General features: G+C 38.3%; 1 protein-coding gene across 2 annotated transcripts; it reads right to left on the bottom strand.

Annotated features, from left to right (window-relative positions):
• Positions 1 to 727: 727 nt before the first annotated feature.
• LOC139953113 (vesicle transport through interaction with t-SNAREs homolog 1A-like) lies at positions 728 to 16242 on the bottom strand. Of its 2 annotated transcripts, none has more exons than XM_071952527.1 (8): positions 15517 to 16242; positions 13645 to 13703; positions 11989 to 12099; positions 10712 to 10798; positions 10031 to 10115; positions 5283 to 5353; positions 3582 to 3643; positions 728 to 2787 (listed from the first exon to the last, which is right to left on the bottom strand). In XM_071952527.1, the coding sequence occupies exons 1-8, from the start codon at positions 15617 to 15619 to the stop codon at positions 2694 to 2696; spliced, it is 672 nt and encodes a 223-aa protein (XP_071808628.1). In that variant the 5' UTR covers positions 15620 to 16242; the 3' UTR covers positions 728 to 2693. The 2 variants fall into 2 exon arrangements, with proteins under 2 accessions (XP_071808628.1, XP_071808629.1); XM_071952528.1 differs by having other exon boundaries at positions 729 to 2787; positions 3586 to 3643.
• Between the last annotated feature and the right edge of the window lie 18 nt (positions 16243 to 16260).

Consider the following 16260-nt stretch of genomic DNA (forward strand, 5'->3'; position numbering starts at 1 on the left):
ATAAAATCACAAGGCTATAGCCTTGTAGACTTTTTCAAACAAAAACCGAAAACATCACAAGACTTTTTCAAGCAAAAATTGACAAGTTCACAAGGCTATAGCCTTGTAGACTTTTTCAAGCAAAAATTGACAAGTTCACAAGGCTATAGCCTTGTAGACCTTTTCAAGCAAAAATTGACAAGTTCACAAGGCTATAGCCTTGTAGACTTTTTCAAGCAAAAACTGATAAAATCACAAGGCTATAGCCTTGTAGACTTTTTCAAACAAAAACCGAAAACATCACAAGACTTTTTCAAGCAAAAATTGACAAGTTCACAAGGCTATAGCCTTGTAGACTTTTTCAAGCAAAAATTGACAAGTTCACAAGGCTATAGCCTTGTAGACCTTTTCAAGCAAAAATTGACAAGTTCACAAGGCTATAGCCTTGTAGACTTTTTCAAGCAAAATTTGAAAAGTTCACAAGGCTATAGCCTTGTAGACTTTTTCAAGCAAAAATTGACAAGTTCACAAGGCTAAAAGCCTTGTTGACTTTTTCAAGCAAAAACTGATAAAATCACAAGGCTTCACCTTGTAGACTTTTTCAAACAAAAACCGAAAACATCACAAGACTTTTTCAAGCAAAAATTGACAAGTTCACAAGGCTATAGCCTTGTAGACTTTTTCAAGCAAAATTTGACAAGTTCACAAGGCAGACTTTTTCAAGCAAAAATTGACAAGTTTCACAAGGCTAAAGCCTTGTAGACTTTTTCAAGCAAAATTTGACAAGTTCACAAGGCTATAGCCTTGTAGACTTTTTCAAACAAAAACTGAAAACATCACAAGACTTTTTCAAGCAAAAATTGACAAGTTCACATTGTTTTATACCATCAACATCTCCCCATTACCCATCACCAAGATAGGTTTTATGCTAATAACTATTTTGAGTAATTACCAATAGTGTCCACTGCCTTCAAAGCTATCTGACAATTTTACTTATTTTCACTGCCTTTAAATTTGTTAACCATGTACGTTATATAGGTTCTTCAGACAATATTACTTAAGTTCCAATGCTCATTAAAAAATAATCACTATATGTACTGATGAGCCGATGTATCTATGGTCTACGCTTTTATAAGAGTTCATGTTTATACCAGGTTATATTATATAGGTTTTTCTGACAGTATTACCTCCACTTTTCTTGTTTTATTTTTAGAATGTGTGGCCTTTCTACTGCAAGATTGTCCCATGAAAATGTAACATTATATTTGCATAAGTTTTGTGACATTTTTATTGGGCCAGTCAGTAGATTTGTTTATGTTTCGCCTCAAACATTTCAAGACACTTACAGGCCACACGCATGGTAGGCATGGCTTAGAATAAATCATTGATTGCGCATGCGCAGGTATCAAGAAGTTCATAGGAAAAATAATATTGGTTCCTGGATGCACTTAATTGTCAAGAACACCTACAAAATGTACACTGTTGTTGATCATTTTGGTAAGAGAGAAGGGATTCAACAAGTTAATGGTCAATCTGAGAAACAATTCATGCACAAAACATTTCTCAAATTGTGTTTTTCAAATACTGATTTTTCTTCATGCGTAGACATAACCGTTCAAAAAAGCTACAACTTTGTGAAATAATATTTGTACAGGTCAATTTTACATCTTCATTTCGGTGAACTAAAACAATCGAACGATTACAAAAACCAAACACTTTTAACCCAAGAATTTTGATTGCTTTCCACACTGACTTCACAATTCTACATAAACAAACTATTGGATTAGTCAGAGTCAGAGCCATAATATCGGAAGAGACCCTGCAAGTCTCACGCATAATTCAATAACTTTTGGGACTTTGGTTCAATTTATATTGCTTTACTACGTGAAGGAAACAAACTTGTGCATTTTAAAAGGTCTCATGTTCAAATACGCACGCGACTCGCATGGTTACTACAAAGCTCTGGTCCTAATCATACATGTATGTTTGAATTCTATACATTATCTAAGGTTATTGTCCTAATGTATTGTTAAAGGCAGTGGACACTATCGGTAATTACTCAAAATGATTATTAGCATAAACCTTTCTTGGTGACGAGTAATGGGGAGATGTTGATGGTATAATACATTGTGAGAAACAGCTCCCTCTGAACTGACATAGTTTTTGAGAAAGAAGTAATTTTCCACGAATTTGATTTCGAGACTTCAGATTTAGAACTTGAGGTCTCGAAATCAACCATCTAAACGTACACAACTTCGTGTGACAAGGGTATTTTTTTCTTTCATTGCTATCTCGGAACTTTGATGACCGATTGAGCTCAAATTTTCACAGGTTTGTTATTTTATGCATATGTTGAGATACACCAACTGTGAAGACTAGTCTTTGACAATTACCAATAGTGTCCAGTGTCTTTAATGGATATCACTTGTTTCACAGTAAAACTAACCTTGTTTGGTTACCACTGGAGCTTCTATTTTAGAAAGAAATAGAAAACTCCACTGTGCATGAATACTCGCACTGACCCTGGGTGCAGTAAATTGCACTACAAGGCATGCTTCAAATAGCCTGCTCTCTGTCAACTCATTCAAAAACTAGGTACTTTACCTTGTCCAATTCTCAAATATGCCCAAGACATGCATATTTGATTACAATGTGACGCACAAGTCATTGTTTTCTGGTGGGATTGTGGAGAATCTCTGTAGACCATCGGGAAACTATTTCTTGGTTGCGATGAAATAAATAACGAGGACAATAACAACCAGGAAGATGACAGCCAGGAACACCATCAAAATACGATTCTGAATTATCCTGCAAAATCACAAACACACAAAAATCAAAATAAGGGTTTTATCAAAGATGCAAGGCCTGATTGTTTTTCAATATATTTGTTTACATTTCATTAAAACATTTTTCTTTATCTGAACAATTTTTTTCCAGATGATTGTTCAAATAAAAAATAAATAAAAAATACTTTGTAGTCATATATGTCCTTGACAATAGACCTACATAAAACAAGGGAAATTTGTTGTACGTGGCGTGGGTTACTTGACCTTTAAGGAAGTGACAGCGAAAGATCATATCTGAAAGGGCGTCAGAAACAAATATTTTTGCCTCATGATATTAATACATGAGCTGACTATTTTTCATCACTGCAGTGATGTAATTGTTTATTCAAACAATGACCAAAGGGAGTATCTAAATTCATAAATGAACACTTTTAGTTGCAATTGATAGTGTAACATTTGAATTCTTGCCTACCAGTAACAATAGATAACAAACAACTGGGCCCAATTTCATATCGCTGCTTAGCGGCTGATTTTGTGCTTACTGTGCGATTTCTATTTCATAGCGCTGCTAACCGTAAGCACACGGAAAGGCATGCTAACCTTCCGGTGCTTACCGCACAAAAAAAAATGTCATCACAATGCAAATCCACGGTAAACCTGCAATATGGTCGCACAATTGTTCTGCTTTCCTGTAAAATACACCAAGGCTTAAGCAAATTTTTCTGCTACAGTAAGCACGAAGATTTGCTTACTGTTAAGCAGCGCTATGAAATTGGACCCTGGTTGAATCAGGAAAAAGGAACAACTAAAAATTACCTACGCATCATTGCACTCAAAACTCTGGAGCTTTGCCCAACACCAGCATCAGTCTCTCGTAACTGTGAAGAAAGTAGACAAACATTTCGGCCATTAGTCATGTCAGTAGCAATTTCACTACCTCATTGCTTGAATGACATTGTTGATGAGAATTATTTGTTTACTTTTTTGTTTTTACAAATTAGATCAGCACATTTACTGTTAAAGGCAGTGGACACTATTGGTAATTGTCAAAGACTAGCCTTCACAGTTGTTGTATCTCAACAAATGCATAAAATAACAAACCTGTGAAAATTTGAGCTCAATCGGTCATCAAAGTTGCGATATAATAATGAAAGAAAAAAACACCCTTGTCACACGAAGTTGTGTGCGTTTAGATGGTTGATTTCGAGACCTCAAGTTCTAAATCTGAGGTTCTGCAACCAAATTCGTGAAAAACTGTTTATTCTCAAAAACTATGGCACTTCAGAGGGAGCCGTTTCTCACAATTTTTTATACCATCAACCTCTCCCCATCACTCGTCACCAGGAAAGGTTTTATGCTAATAATTATTTTAAGTAACTACATTGTACAAAAGTGTCCACTGCCTTTAATCCTATACAAACATATTTTCATGACATTGTTTTACTAATTTTTCAAAAACTACAGCATCTCAGTAAGTAAGATTTGAAGGGTAGCTTTCCACTATCATTATCTTCAAACCCTGTAAGTTTAATGTAAATCTATGGACATTTTGAAAAAGTACCCAAATCCGTTAATGAAAAGGATGGATTAGAAGTGTGAAAATCTTCAAAAATCTTTTACCCTTACAGGATTGATCAGCTGGAATTGACCAATAACATCTCCTACTTTATACAAACAAAGGCCATTACAAAAAGGGAACCAAAATGACATATTATACAAACATTGACTGCTTCGAGTGCTATCGTTAAAACTACGCCTCCCTGCACTATCAAACGGCAAACGATGCACTATCACATGGCCATCGTCTAATAAAACTAAGACATATCATGTGATGCGCTCTAAACCAATGAAAAGGCAGAATGTTTAAAAGGGGTGTTTTAACATAAGGTATCACACAAGCACGAGTGGAATACGGAAAAATATGGCGCTTCTGCGTCCCATATGAGAACTGGACGCTATTATATTTTATATTCCATGAGAGCGTATGTTATAATGAATTTATCTTCCAGTCTCTCGCGCAACGTGCAAAATTTAAAATTTCCTAACGTTATTTTGCGAAAAACAGCATGTACACACACAAAGTTTAGAGTGTTATTTTGTACTGTTCCTATACGGAGTGTGAAGCATTGACACTCACAAGACGCACTCTGCAATAAAAACAGAGGAAGTAGTATGTAGGTTTTTATACCACCCTCCAGTTGGAGCATCTGATTGGTGGATTATGGCGAGAGAACAGGGCCCAATTTCATAGAGCTGCTAAGCACAAAAGTTTGCTAAGCATGAAAGTTCTTCCCTGATAAAAACAGGATTACTAGCCAAGTTTCCATTTGGTACATAGTGCTTGTTACTGGTATTCAGCTTTTGTTTGCTTATCCTTAAAATCACATGGAAATTTGGTTGGTAATCCTGTTTTCATCAAGGAAGAAATTTCATTCTAAGCAAATTTTTGTGCTTAGCAGCTCTATGAAATTGGGCCCTGATGTTGTCACATTTACAGGCAATTTCCTTCTCACTTACTCTGGCTCTTGATCTTTGTATTTTTTCACGGTCTCGTTGTAGATTGTCAAGGATGCCTTGTCCAAGTTGCTCTAAGAGGCAAAATAAATAAGACAAATCATTGTAAAATATGTAGTACAATGAACAAGTAGTTAGCTAATAGTTTTAAAAATGCTGTGTTAGATTTGTGGCCGATTTGACCCCAAAATTTTGATTTAACATTCAATTTTGATGGGGGTCGAGAAAGTTACAAGCTTGCATTTGAGCCATTGCTCGAGTAAGTCCGCCAATTATTAGTAGCAGTGAAATAAAGTGCTTAAAATTAGTTTTTGTCGGGATCCAGACAATATATCACGTGACCAATTCTTATGTTTTTTATAAGAAAAGTTTAACATTTTTGTCATGGTTCCTGACCATTAAAAGTAAAAGTTTAACTTTTTTTCGTTAGAGCGGGTTATACTCTTTGAAATACCATTCACTCCCAAAAAATCTATTTTTTAATGCTTGGGGCCCAAAATCTGACATAGCATCTTCAACTGGGAGTTGAACTGCAAACCTTTCATAAACCAGATATCAGATGCCTGGTAATAAGTTTGAAGGTTGTAAATGTTGCAAGCTGTCGGTAGACACGTAGGCCTACAGGACTTTGGTGACGTATTAATTGAAAAAGCTCAGATGTCCAACTGTGAACGAGGCACTGCACACACATTCAAAGCTTTTACGGCAGTTGGTATTTACTCAAAATAACTATTAGCATAAAACCTTTCTTGGTGACGAGTAATGGGGAGAGGTTGATGGTATAAAACATTGTGAGAAATGGCTCCCTCTGAAGTGACGTAGTTTTCGAGAAAGAAGTAATTTTCCACAGATTTTATTTCGAGACCTCAAATTTAGAACTTGAGGTCTCATAATCAACCATCTAAATGTATGCAAAAAGGATGTTTTTTTCTTTCATTATTATCTCGCAAGTTCGATGACCGATTGAGCTCAAATCTTCACAGGTTTGTTATTTTAATGCATAAGTTGAGATACACCAACTGTGAAGGCTAGTCTTTGACAATTACCAATAGTGTCCACTGCCTTTAAGGATCAATTGCCCTGAACAAACAGAGAAACAAAAATGAATAGGATCTACTGCATGAAGTTTCCACAATACCAGATATTTGCTTTAAAATAAACCATTCCTAACTCATAAATAGGACAAACCATGGAGGAAGACAGACAGACACACCTATACTGGAGTTGAACCTTTCCCACTCCTAGATAGATGGATCTTATGGAACAAGGACATACACCTACATTGGAGTTGAACCCTTCCCACTCCTAGATAGATGGATCTTATGGAACAAGGACATACACCTATACTGGAGTTGAACCTTCCCCACTCCTAGATAGATGGATCTTATGGAACAAGGACATACACCTACATTGGAGTTGAACCCTTCCCACTCCTAGATAGATGGATCTTATGAAACAAGGACATACACCTACACTGGAGTTGAACCCTTCCCACTCCTAGATAGATGGATCTTATGGAACAAGGCATACACCTACATTGGAGTTGAACCTTTCCTACTCCTAGATAGATGGATCTTATGAAACAAGGACATACACCTACATTGGAGTTGAACCTTTCCTACTCCTAGATAGATGGATCTTATGAAACAAGGACATACACCTACATTGGAGTTGAACCTTTCCTACTCCTAGATAGATGGATCTTATGAAACAAGGACATACACCTACATTGGAGTTGAACCTTTCCTACTCCTAGATAGATGGATCTTATGAAACAAGGACATACACCTACATTGGAGTTGAACCTTTCCTACTCCTAGATAGATGGATCTTATGGAACAAGGACATACACCTACACTGGAGTTGAACCTTTCCCACTCCTAGATAGATGGGTCTTATGAAACAAGGACATATACCTACACTGGAGTTGAACCTTTCCCACTCCTAGATAGATGGATCTTATGGAACAAGGACATACACCTACACTAGAGTTGAACCTTTCCCACTCCTGGGAAAGGAACCTTTCCCACTCCTAGAAAGATGGATCTTATGGAACAAGGAAATACACCTACACTGGAGTTGAACCTTTCCCACTCCTAGATAGATGGATCTTATGGAACAAGGACATACACTTACATTGGAGTTAAACCTTTCCCACTCCTAGATAGATGGATCTTATGGAACAAGGACATACACCTACACTGGAGTTGAACCTTTCCCACTCCTAGATAGATGGATCTTATGGAACAAGGACATACATCTGCACTGGAGTTGAACCTTTCCCATTCCTAGATAGATGGATCTTATAGAACAAGGACATACACCTACACTGGAGTTGAACCTTTCCTACTCCTAGGTAGATGGGTCTTATGGAACAAGGACATACACCTACACTGGAGTTGAACCTTTCCCACTCCTAGATAGATGGATCTAATGGAACAAGGACATACACCTACACTGGAGTTGAACCTTTCCCACTCCTAGATAGATGGATCTTATGGAACAAGGACATACACCTTCACTGAAGTTGAACCTTTCCTACTCCTAGGTAGATGGGTCTTATGGAACAAGGACATACACCTACACTGGAGTTGAACCCTTCCCACTCCTAGGTAGATGGATCTTCTGGAACAAGGACATACACCTACACTGGAGTTGAACCTTTCCCACTCCTAGATAGATGGATCTTATGGAACAAGGACATATCTCTACACTGGAGTTGAACCTTTTCCATTCCTAGATAGATGGATCTTATGTAACAAGGACATACACCTACACTGGAGTTGAACCTTTCCCACTCCTAGATAGATGGATCTTATGGAACAAGGACATGCACCCACACTGGAGTTGAACCTTTCCTACTCCTAGATAGATGGATCTAATGGAACAAGGACATACACCTACACTGAAGTTGAACCTTTCCCACTCCTAGATAGATGGATCTTATGGAACAAGGACATACACCTACACTGGAGTTGAACCTTTCCCAGTCCTAGATAGATGGATCTTATGGAACAAACACATACACCTACACTGAAGTTGAACCTTTCCCACTCCTAGATAGATGGATCTTATGGAACAAGGACATACACCTACACTGGAGTTGAACCCTTCCCACCCCTAGATAGATGGATCTTATGGAACAAGGACATACACCTACACTGGAGTTGAACCTTTCCCAGTCCTAGATAGATGGATCTTATGGAACAAACACATACACCTACACTGAAGTTGAACCTTTCCCACTCCTAGATAGATGGATCTTATGGAACAAGGACATACACCTACATTGGAGTTGAACCCTTCCCACTCCTAGATAGATGGATCTTATGGAACAAGGACATACACCTATACTGGAGTTGAACCTTTCCCACTCCTAGATAGATGGATCTTATGGAACAAGGACATACACCTACACTGGAGTTGAACCCTTCCCACTCCTAGATAGATGGATCTAATGGAACAAGGACATACACCTACACTGGAGTTGAACCTTTCCCACTCCTAGATAGATGGATCTTATGGAACAAGGACATACACCTACACTGGGGTTGAACCCTTCCCACTCCTAGATAGATGGATCTAATGGAACAAGGACATACACCTACACTGGAGTTGAACCTTTCCCACTCCTAGATAGATGGATCTTATGAAACAAGGACATACACCTACACTGGAGTTGAACCCTTCCCACTCCTAGATAGATGGATCTTATGGAACAAGGCATACACCTACATTGGAGTTGAACCTTTCCTACTCCTAGATAGATAGATGGATCTTATGAAACAAGGACATACACCTACATTGGAGTTGAACCTTTCCTACTCCTAGATAGATGGATCTTATGAAACAAGGACATACACCTACATTGGAGTTGAACCTTTCCTACTCCTAGATAGATGGATCTTATGAAACAAGGACATACACCTACATTGGAGTTGAACCTTTCCCATTCCTAGATAGATGGATCTTATAGAACAAGGACATACACCTACACTGAAGTTGAACCTTTCCCACTCCTAGATAGATGGATCTAATGGAACAAGGACATACACCTACACTGGAGTTGAACCTTTCCCACTCCTAGATAGATGGATCTTATGGAACAAGGACATACACCTTCACTGAAGTTGAACCTTTCCTACTCCTAGGTAGATGGGTCTTATGGAACAAGGACATACACCTACACTGGAGTTGAACCCTTCCCACTCCTAGGTAGATGGATCTTCTGGAACAAGGACATACACCTACACTGGAGTTGAACCTTTCCCACTCCTAGATAGATGGATCTTATGGAACAAGGACATATCTCTACACTGGAGTTGAACCTTTTCCATTCCTAGATAGATGGATCTTATGTAACAAGGACATACACCTACACTGGAGTTGAACCTTTCCCACTCCTAGATAGATGGATCTTATGGAACAAGGACATACACCCACACTAGAGTTGAACCTTTCCCACTCCTAGATAGATGGATCTTATGGAACAAGGACATACACCCACACTGGAGTTGAACCTTTCCTACTCCTAGATAGATGGATCTTATGGAACAAGGACATACACCTACACTGGAGTTGAACCCTTCCCACTCCTAGATAGATGGATCTTATGGAACAAGGACATACACCTACACTGGTCGTTGAACCCTTCCCACTCCTAGATAGATGGATCTTATAGAACAAGGACAGATACACAATTTGAACCCTTGCTTTGTCGCAGTCTTGTAAACAGTTGTGGCGTGACATACCTGTTTCTACAGTCATCTTGTAACCAGCGTCCAGCTTCTTGCCTGAACGCTCTAACCTCTCAGTGTTATCCAGTAATCTTGCTCTCTAAATATAAAACGAAAAGGGACAAAAAAAGATAAACAAGTCTCTAAAAACAAGGATGAAAGCAAGTTTTGTTTGAAGCTTTGCATGATGTTGAAAAGTAGATGAAAGTATAAAAAGTCAACTCGAGGGAACAACTACGTGACAATCTCTTTTGAGAGAGTGTTTACTATGTTTGCTCCGTTCTCCTGAAGACGAGCAGAGTATACTGTTCAAAGACAACACTGGCTCTTTGTCAGAGCAAACACTCCCACAAAAGAGATTTTCACTTGGTTGTTCCTGCAGTTTACTGTTTGTTAATAGTATCTTAGGAATGCAAGTAGTTATTCATATTAAAACCAGTTCAAATTAGACTGAATATCTCGTGAACACAACAGGATTGAAAGTTACCATGTAACCAAAAAGCTGATTTTGCGCAGAGCTAGTGTGAAAGCGAAGCTGTTTGTATCCGTGTTAAAATTTTACCGAACCGGCACGGACCCTATCCGGATAAGGTTAGACAGGGATCCATCGAAGGCTGATGGTGTGAAAAGGCATTAAGTTGTTTTCATACTTAGCCAAAATAAATTAATTGTTTAACCTCATTTACATGTACTGACCTGATCTTCTGATTGTCTCCCATCATCAAGTCCAAGAAGCTCATCTCTCGATGCTTCTCCATCTCGGAATGCAATCTTGGCTTTCCTCTGCGTAAATAAACAAAACCACTTGACAAAGGCTACGCTTCATTAACCACTCAGTGCTACGATTTCTTAAGTTTTTAGTGCTCAGCCGTCGATTTCACCAAACTCTTCCTAACTTGGGATTAAAGGCAGTGGACACTATTGGTAATGAGTCAAAATAATTATTAGCATAAAACCGGTCTTTTTGACGAGTTATGGAAAGAGGTTGATACACTGTAGTATAAAACATTGTGAGAAACAGCTCCCTGTGAAGTGACGTAGTTTTCCTCAAGTTAAGAATTTGAGGTCTCGAAATCAAGCATCTTAAAGCACACAACTTCGTGTGACAAGAGTGTTTTTTCTTCCATTATTATAGTTATCTCGCAACTTACTCCGACGACCAATCGAGCTCAGATTTTCACAGGTTTGTTATTTTATGCATATGTTGAGATACACCAAGTGAGAAGACTGGTCTTTGACAATTACCAATAGTATCCACTGCCTTTAATCTTGAGACTTAGGACGATTTGAGATCATCCTTTATTGGCTGTTTAAATGTAATTGTGTAAAACTCTACCATACTAGCCATTCTAGCAACCAGTGATATTAACAGGTCGCTAAATATCACTTAAATATTAGCCTTTTTTTTAAAGACATGTGAAGCAGTGCATTCTGGACTACAATTCTCTTTTTGTAAGAGTAAAATTGTTATTAACAATGTTAACTGCTATCTGTGGTGTCTACTCGACCATACAAAGAAAAAAATATTAAGAGCAACTTAGAGTGGCACACTAAACTGTCATGTTTTGTTGTCAGGGGTTTGCATACATGTACAATAAGCTTGGGCGGTACCACGATATTATCGAATATCGCGATATTAATTTGGAAACGATTTCGATATCGGATCGATTTGGTTTTAATCGAAATCGCAATATCGATCAAGCACAATATCGCGATGTATTTCCTAGCTGAGACATCTTGCACCCCATAGGTTTGGAGTAAAACGAGAAGAATAGGTCATTAGAACACCTCTCTTATGATACGACTGTCTCTTCTACAACTTTCACTGGGAGTTTGAAGACTGATGATGTCAAATTTAATTAATCGCGATTATATCAAATATCGCGATATATTGTCAGCGATATATCGTGAATATAATAAATTGATATCGCCCAAGCTTAGCATACAAGTCTGATATTAATTAAGCATATTACCAGATCTTTTTCTAGTCTGGTGAGTTCAGTCTCATAGCTTCGCAATCGTGTACTGTATCTCTGACGATCTGTTGATGGAATGCTTCGAATCTCGAGGTCCATCTGCTCTAACTGTGTCATAAAGAAACAAATATTGATGTTCAGATAGATTTGTAAGCACAGTTAAGAAGTGATAACAGGAGACGGGATAATTATATAATATTGGATGGCTTTGAGGGGGATACAATAATATATTGCACAAGCTATGACAATATTGCACAAGTCGAAGACAAGTGCAGCATGGTCATACATGTAGCTCGTGCAATATATTCTTATGTCCCCCGAAAAAAGCTATCCAATATTATTATTATTTATATCTGGCTGAGAACTTGATCAAAGCAACACTACCTATTTTGGCTCACCTGATTCCAGATTTTCAAATTGAATTAAAAATTTTTGACAAAACACCAGCTTATCTACTCTAAATTCGTTGGAAGATTACTTTCCGTCAGGTAAGCTCTCAAAACATGAACTGCTTGTTTTGTAGCCTTGTGTTTCCTGCGGCTTTGTTCTTCAAAAGTTTTTCAAAATCCTCATCGGAAATCCGAAGCGAATCTCGCGCCGCTAGTCTAGTAGAAGCAGTCATTGGTGTTGATTATCTGCAGCTCCGTTCACTGGTTAACAACAGTGAGCGCGCGCTCTTGACTATATGGGAACCAGCGAAACTTGTTAAAATGCCCAGATGGAGCAATATTGAAGCAATATTGCTCCATCCGGGAACTTTTACTGACACAATATTGCTGTCATCCGGGTACTTTTTACAAAAGCGTTCAATACGCTAATTATTTTTGCCGATATAAATAATAATACATAATATGGCAACAGACACAAAATATGTGTTTTAAAAGTGTATGTTGGAGTGCATTGCATAGTTCACTGAGTACACTACGCATGTACCTCTTGCAATCTTAGTGACAGCGAGTAACAGAGTTGACATGTGGAGCAGTACTTTTGTACAAAATAAATGCATTGAAATAAAAATGTTGCTGCATGCAGTCTTTAGAGATGCTATGTCAGATTTTTGGTCCCAAACATTAATAATAGATTTTTTTTTAATGAATGGTATTTCAAAGAGTATAATCCGTTTTAACAAAAAAAAGTTTAACTTTTACTTTTAATTGTCAGGAACACTGACAAAAATTTAAAACGTTTCTTATAAAACACATAAGAATTGGTCACGTGATACATTGTCGTGATCCCAACAAAAAATAATTTTGAGCACTTTTTAACATTGCTATTGGCGGACTTTTTCAAGCAATGGCTCGAATGAAAGCTTGTTACTTTCTTGACCCCCATCAAAATACCTAAATCATCGAAATCCACATTTTTGGGTCAAATCGGCCACAAATCTGACATAGCATCTTTATTTTGCATTATTGCTTGATTTTTACGGCGATTGTGTCCCATCTCAATACATCTTCAAGATCGCGGTGATCGGCATGGTCTTCGTAACATCTTAGGGCTGTGTAAATGGGGTATTAAGGTATAGTAATGGGGAGTATACTAGTAATATTTCAAAACACTTCAGAGTATTTTGTAATTTAAGTGAGTAATATGGATGCCCTATTTCTCAATTGACAGTAAAAATTGACACATTTCCACAACCTTGATACTTACCAGTTCCCTTGCCTCATCAAGCTGCCTTTCTGCTGAACTACTCTGCTGTTTTTTCTCATCTAGAAAGGAATACAAAAAAGAAAATCATCATATTTATCATTTGTAAAAGAAAAGGGTATTATGTACTATGGTATTGGGGTCATTTATATAACACCCAAGCAGATCCTTCCCAAGTTCCCATTTGATTAGAGGATTGTCCATCACGTGTTAGCAAATAAAAGTACTATTGCACGGCGAGTCACTCATTGTGCATTTTTCGTTCCATCCGAAAAGTACTTTTACACGCTGAGCAAAAAACATCACTGCTTGTGCGTGTCTTTGGTAGCACAGCAGTGGTACTGCAAGGAACATACATGTACATGTATGCATTCGGCAACCGCGTGTCTCAAAATAGCTGTACAGAACTGACATTGTCAAACAGGCCGACCCAAACGAAACGTAGGCCTGATACTTCACAGAGGCAACGGAGGCGATTGCCTCCGTTGCCCCTTGCCATTGCCTTGGTGCCCTTGAAATGTTCCAGTAAAAATTTACAATTTCCTCATAGGGTGCCCTTTGCCAAAGAGAAAATGCCTTGGTGCCCTTACCCTTTCAAAAACGAAGCATACATACAGGCCTGGAAACGGGTGTAGTTCCACAATTAGAAATTGTAAGCCTACGCTTTGTTTGTGTTGTGAAAGTTGTACTCTCTAGTCTAATGAACAAAAAGATCTACTTGGATGTTATGTAAAACAATTTAAACAAATAGGGTCATTCCATGTCAAATCACCCAAAAAAAGGCAATTTTAAACCCTACCCTCTTCAAATTTGCTCATATTTGGTTGATGGGGTAATCGTGGCTCAACAAGCTCAAATTTTAAATTTCAGCTCCATCCGACAAACGATTTTCGCGCTGCGGCATGCTCTTTCTTGTTGATTTCGGTCAAAATGCGCCTGACCTGTGACATTCAACTGACCATAAATCAGTAACCTTTGGGTCAAATTGGTTGAAGTTGGTGTCTTTGGAAAGGAAATTGTGCACTGTTCTTTTAACTTAGTCTTGAAGTCAAGACGGTAATTGTGAAGCGGGGTGTGTAGTTACAGCGGGGTGTGTAGTTACAGCGCGGTGTAGCTACGGGCCCAAAACACACACCCTCGATCCCAGTATATGTGTGTGGGTCAGTCACAATTAGAGATGCCTCGCACTACCTACGACTGTTGCATGTGTAACATCACACTGTGACTGTTGCATGAAAGGCAGACAAATAGGCAGCGCCTAACGACTTGTCATCAAGTCTACATTCAACTCGGCTCATCTGCATCTGCATCTGCATCTGCTCCGCCTCGTTGAATGGAACATAACGACTTTCAACTCAAGAACATATACACACCATTGCACTCATAAACATTCTTTTTTTTTTAACAAGATTCTTGAGCTTGTAGTTTTTTTAGCTCAGAAAATGTTAGGGGGGACATGATCAAAAAGTGGAGGAGGCATCAAACGGTACTTGCTCACAAAATAATAAAAAATTAGAAGCAGATACTAACCATGCTAACTACAGTGTTATGACTTAGTTAAGGCAATTTGTAGGTAGCCAATTGAACAATGGAAGGATAACTTTCGGTATAGCGCCACCACTTTTTCACTCATTTTTACAAAAAGGGATATATCATTATCAATCAGGTAAATAAGTTCCTATATTATTTCATATCGAATGAAAAAGTCGTGGCGCCATACAGAAACTTTTCCCAATGGAAATTCAAGCAATACTCTAGTTGCGATAATGTAACCCTCCTCCCCGAGAGAGTAGGAGGATTATGTTGTGGCAACTAGCAGATCTTAATCCTAACATCTATTATGATTATAAAAATAAACACTTTTTTAAAACTTACTTCCACTCAACTGTGGTATTTTGTTGATTTTAGTAGTTATTTCAGCTGAGATGGAAGCAAACTGATGTTCAAATTCCTCCATGGCACTCGCAGCTAAAGCCATTTCACAAGAAGAATGGTCAGTCAATGGTTGGTTAAATCTGGTCCAGAGAGAAGAACAGTCGTACAAGGGAAGGGGTTCATGTAGCTGTGTAGATTGTATTGTAGAACAGAATGTGTATGCGGATATTCAGCTCACTGACGACCCAATTAACAAAGAAATCATCAGAATTCAGGGAGTTCCTGTCACCAGGTTACAGTTTAATGTTAATGTAGTTGTACAATCAATACAAAGAAGTAGCACAGTTCCTTTCTGTACGGTTTGAAGCTAGCTGGACCATCCAAGCAAGCCTGGCAGTGTCCAGTGACATCCGACGACTGTCAATGATGAGACTGATTTGAGTAGACCATCATGCACGACCCACGTTCAGAACGAGCGAATTCCAGAACGAGTACTGTACTGTAGATAGATGTACGACTGTCAAGTCCACAACATCAACATGGAGGTTACAATATCCCGTCCGTGAAAACCTTCTTTAATTGGAACACACGAACATGTCGAACAATTGCTTCCTTTTATTGTAATGAAAACAACTGCTCATCATTCGACATTAACGGTTCCATATGTATATAGAAAAGTAGGAAAATGAGTACCCCATCAGTCGTGTACGTTTAATCGATTCAGTGATGAATTTTCACCGGCTC

The sequence above is a fragment of the Asterias amurensis genome, chromosome 21 (assembly GCF_032118995.1).
Source record: "Asterias amurensis chromosome 21, ASM3211899v1".
Classification (NCBI taxonomy): Eukaryota; Metazoa; Echinodermata; class Asteroidea; order Forcipulatida; family Asteriidae; genus Asterias; species Asterias amurensis.

What these genes read in the sequence shown, in the direction of transcription:
- LOC139953113 (XM_071952527.1), bottom strand. Translation starts at nt 15,619, where the DNA reads ATGGCTTTAGCTGCGAGTGCCATGGAGGAATTTGAACATCAGTTTGCT. An exon ending in AATACCACAGTTGAGTGGAA is followed by an intron (nt 13,704 to 15,516) that starts GTAAGTTTTAAA and finishes ATTCCTTTCTAG; the next exon opens with ATGAGAAAAAACAGCAGAGT. An exon ending in CAAGATGACTGTAGAAACAG is followed by an intron (nt 5,354 to 10,030) that starts GTATGTCACGCC and finishes TTTGCCTCTTAG; the next exon opens with AGCAACTTGGACAAGGCATC.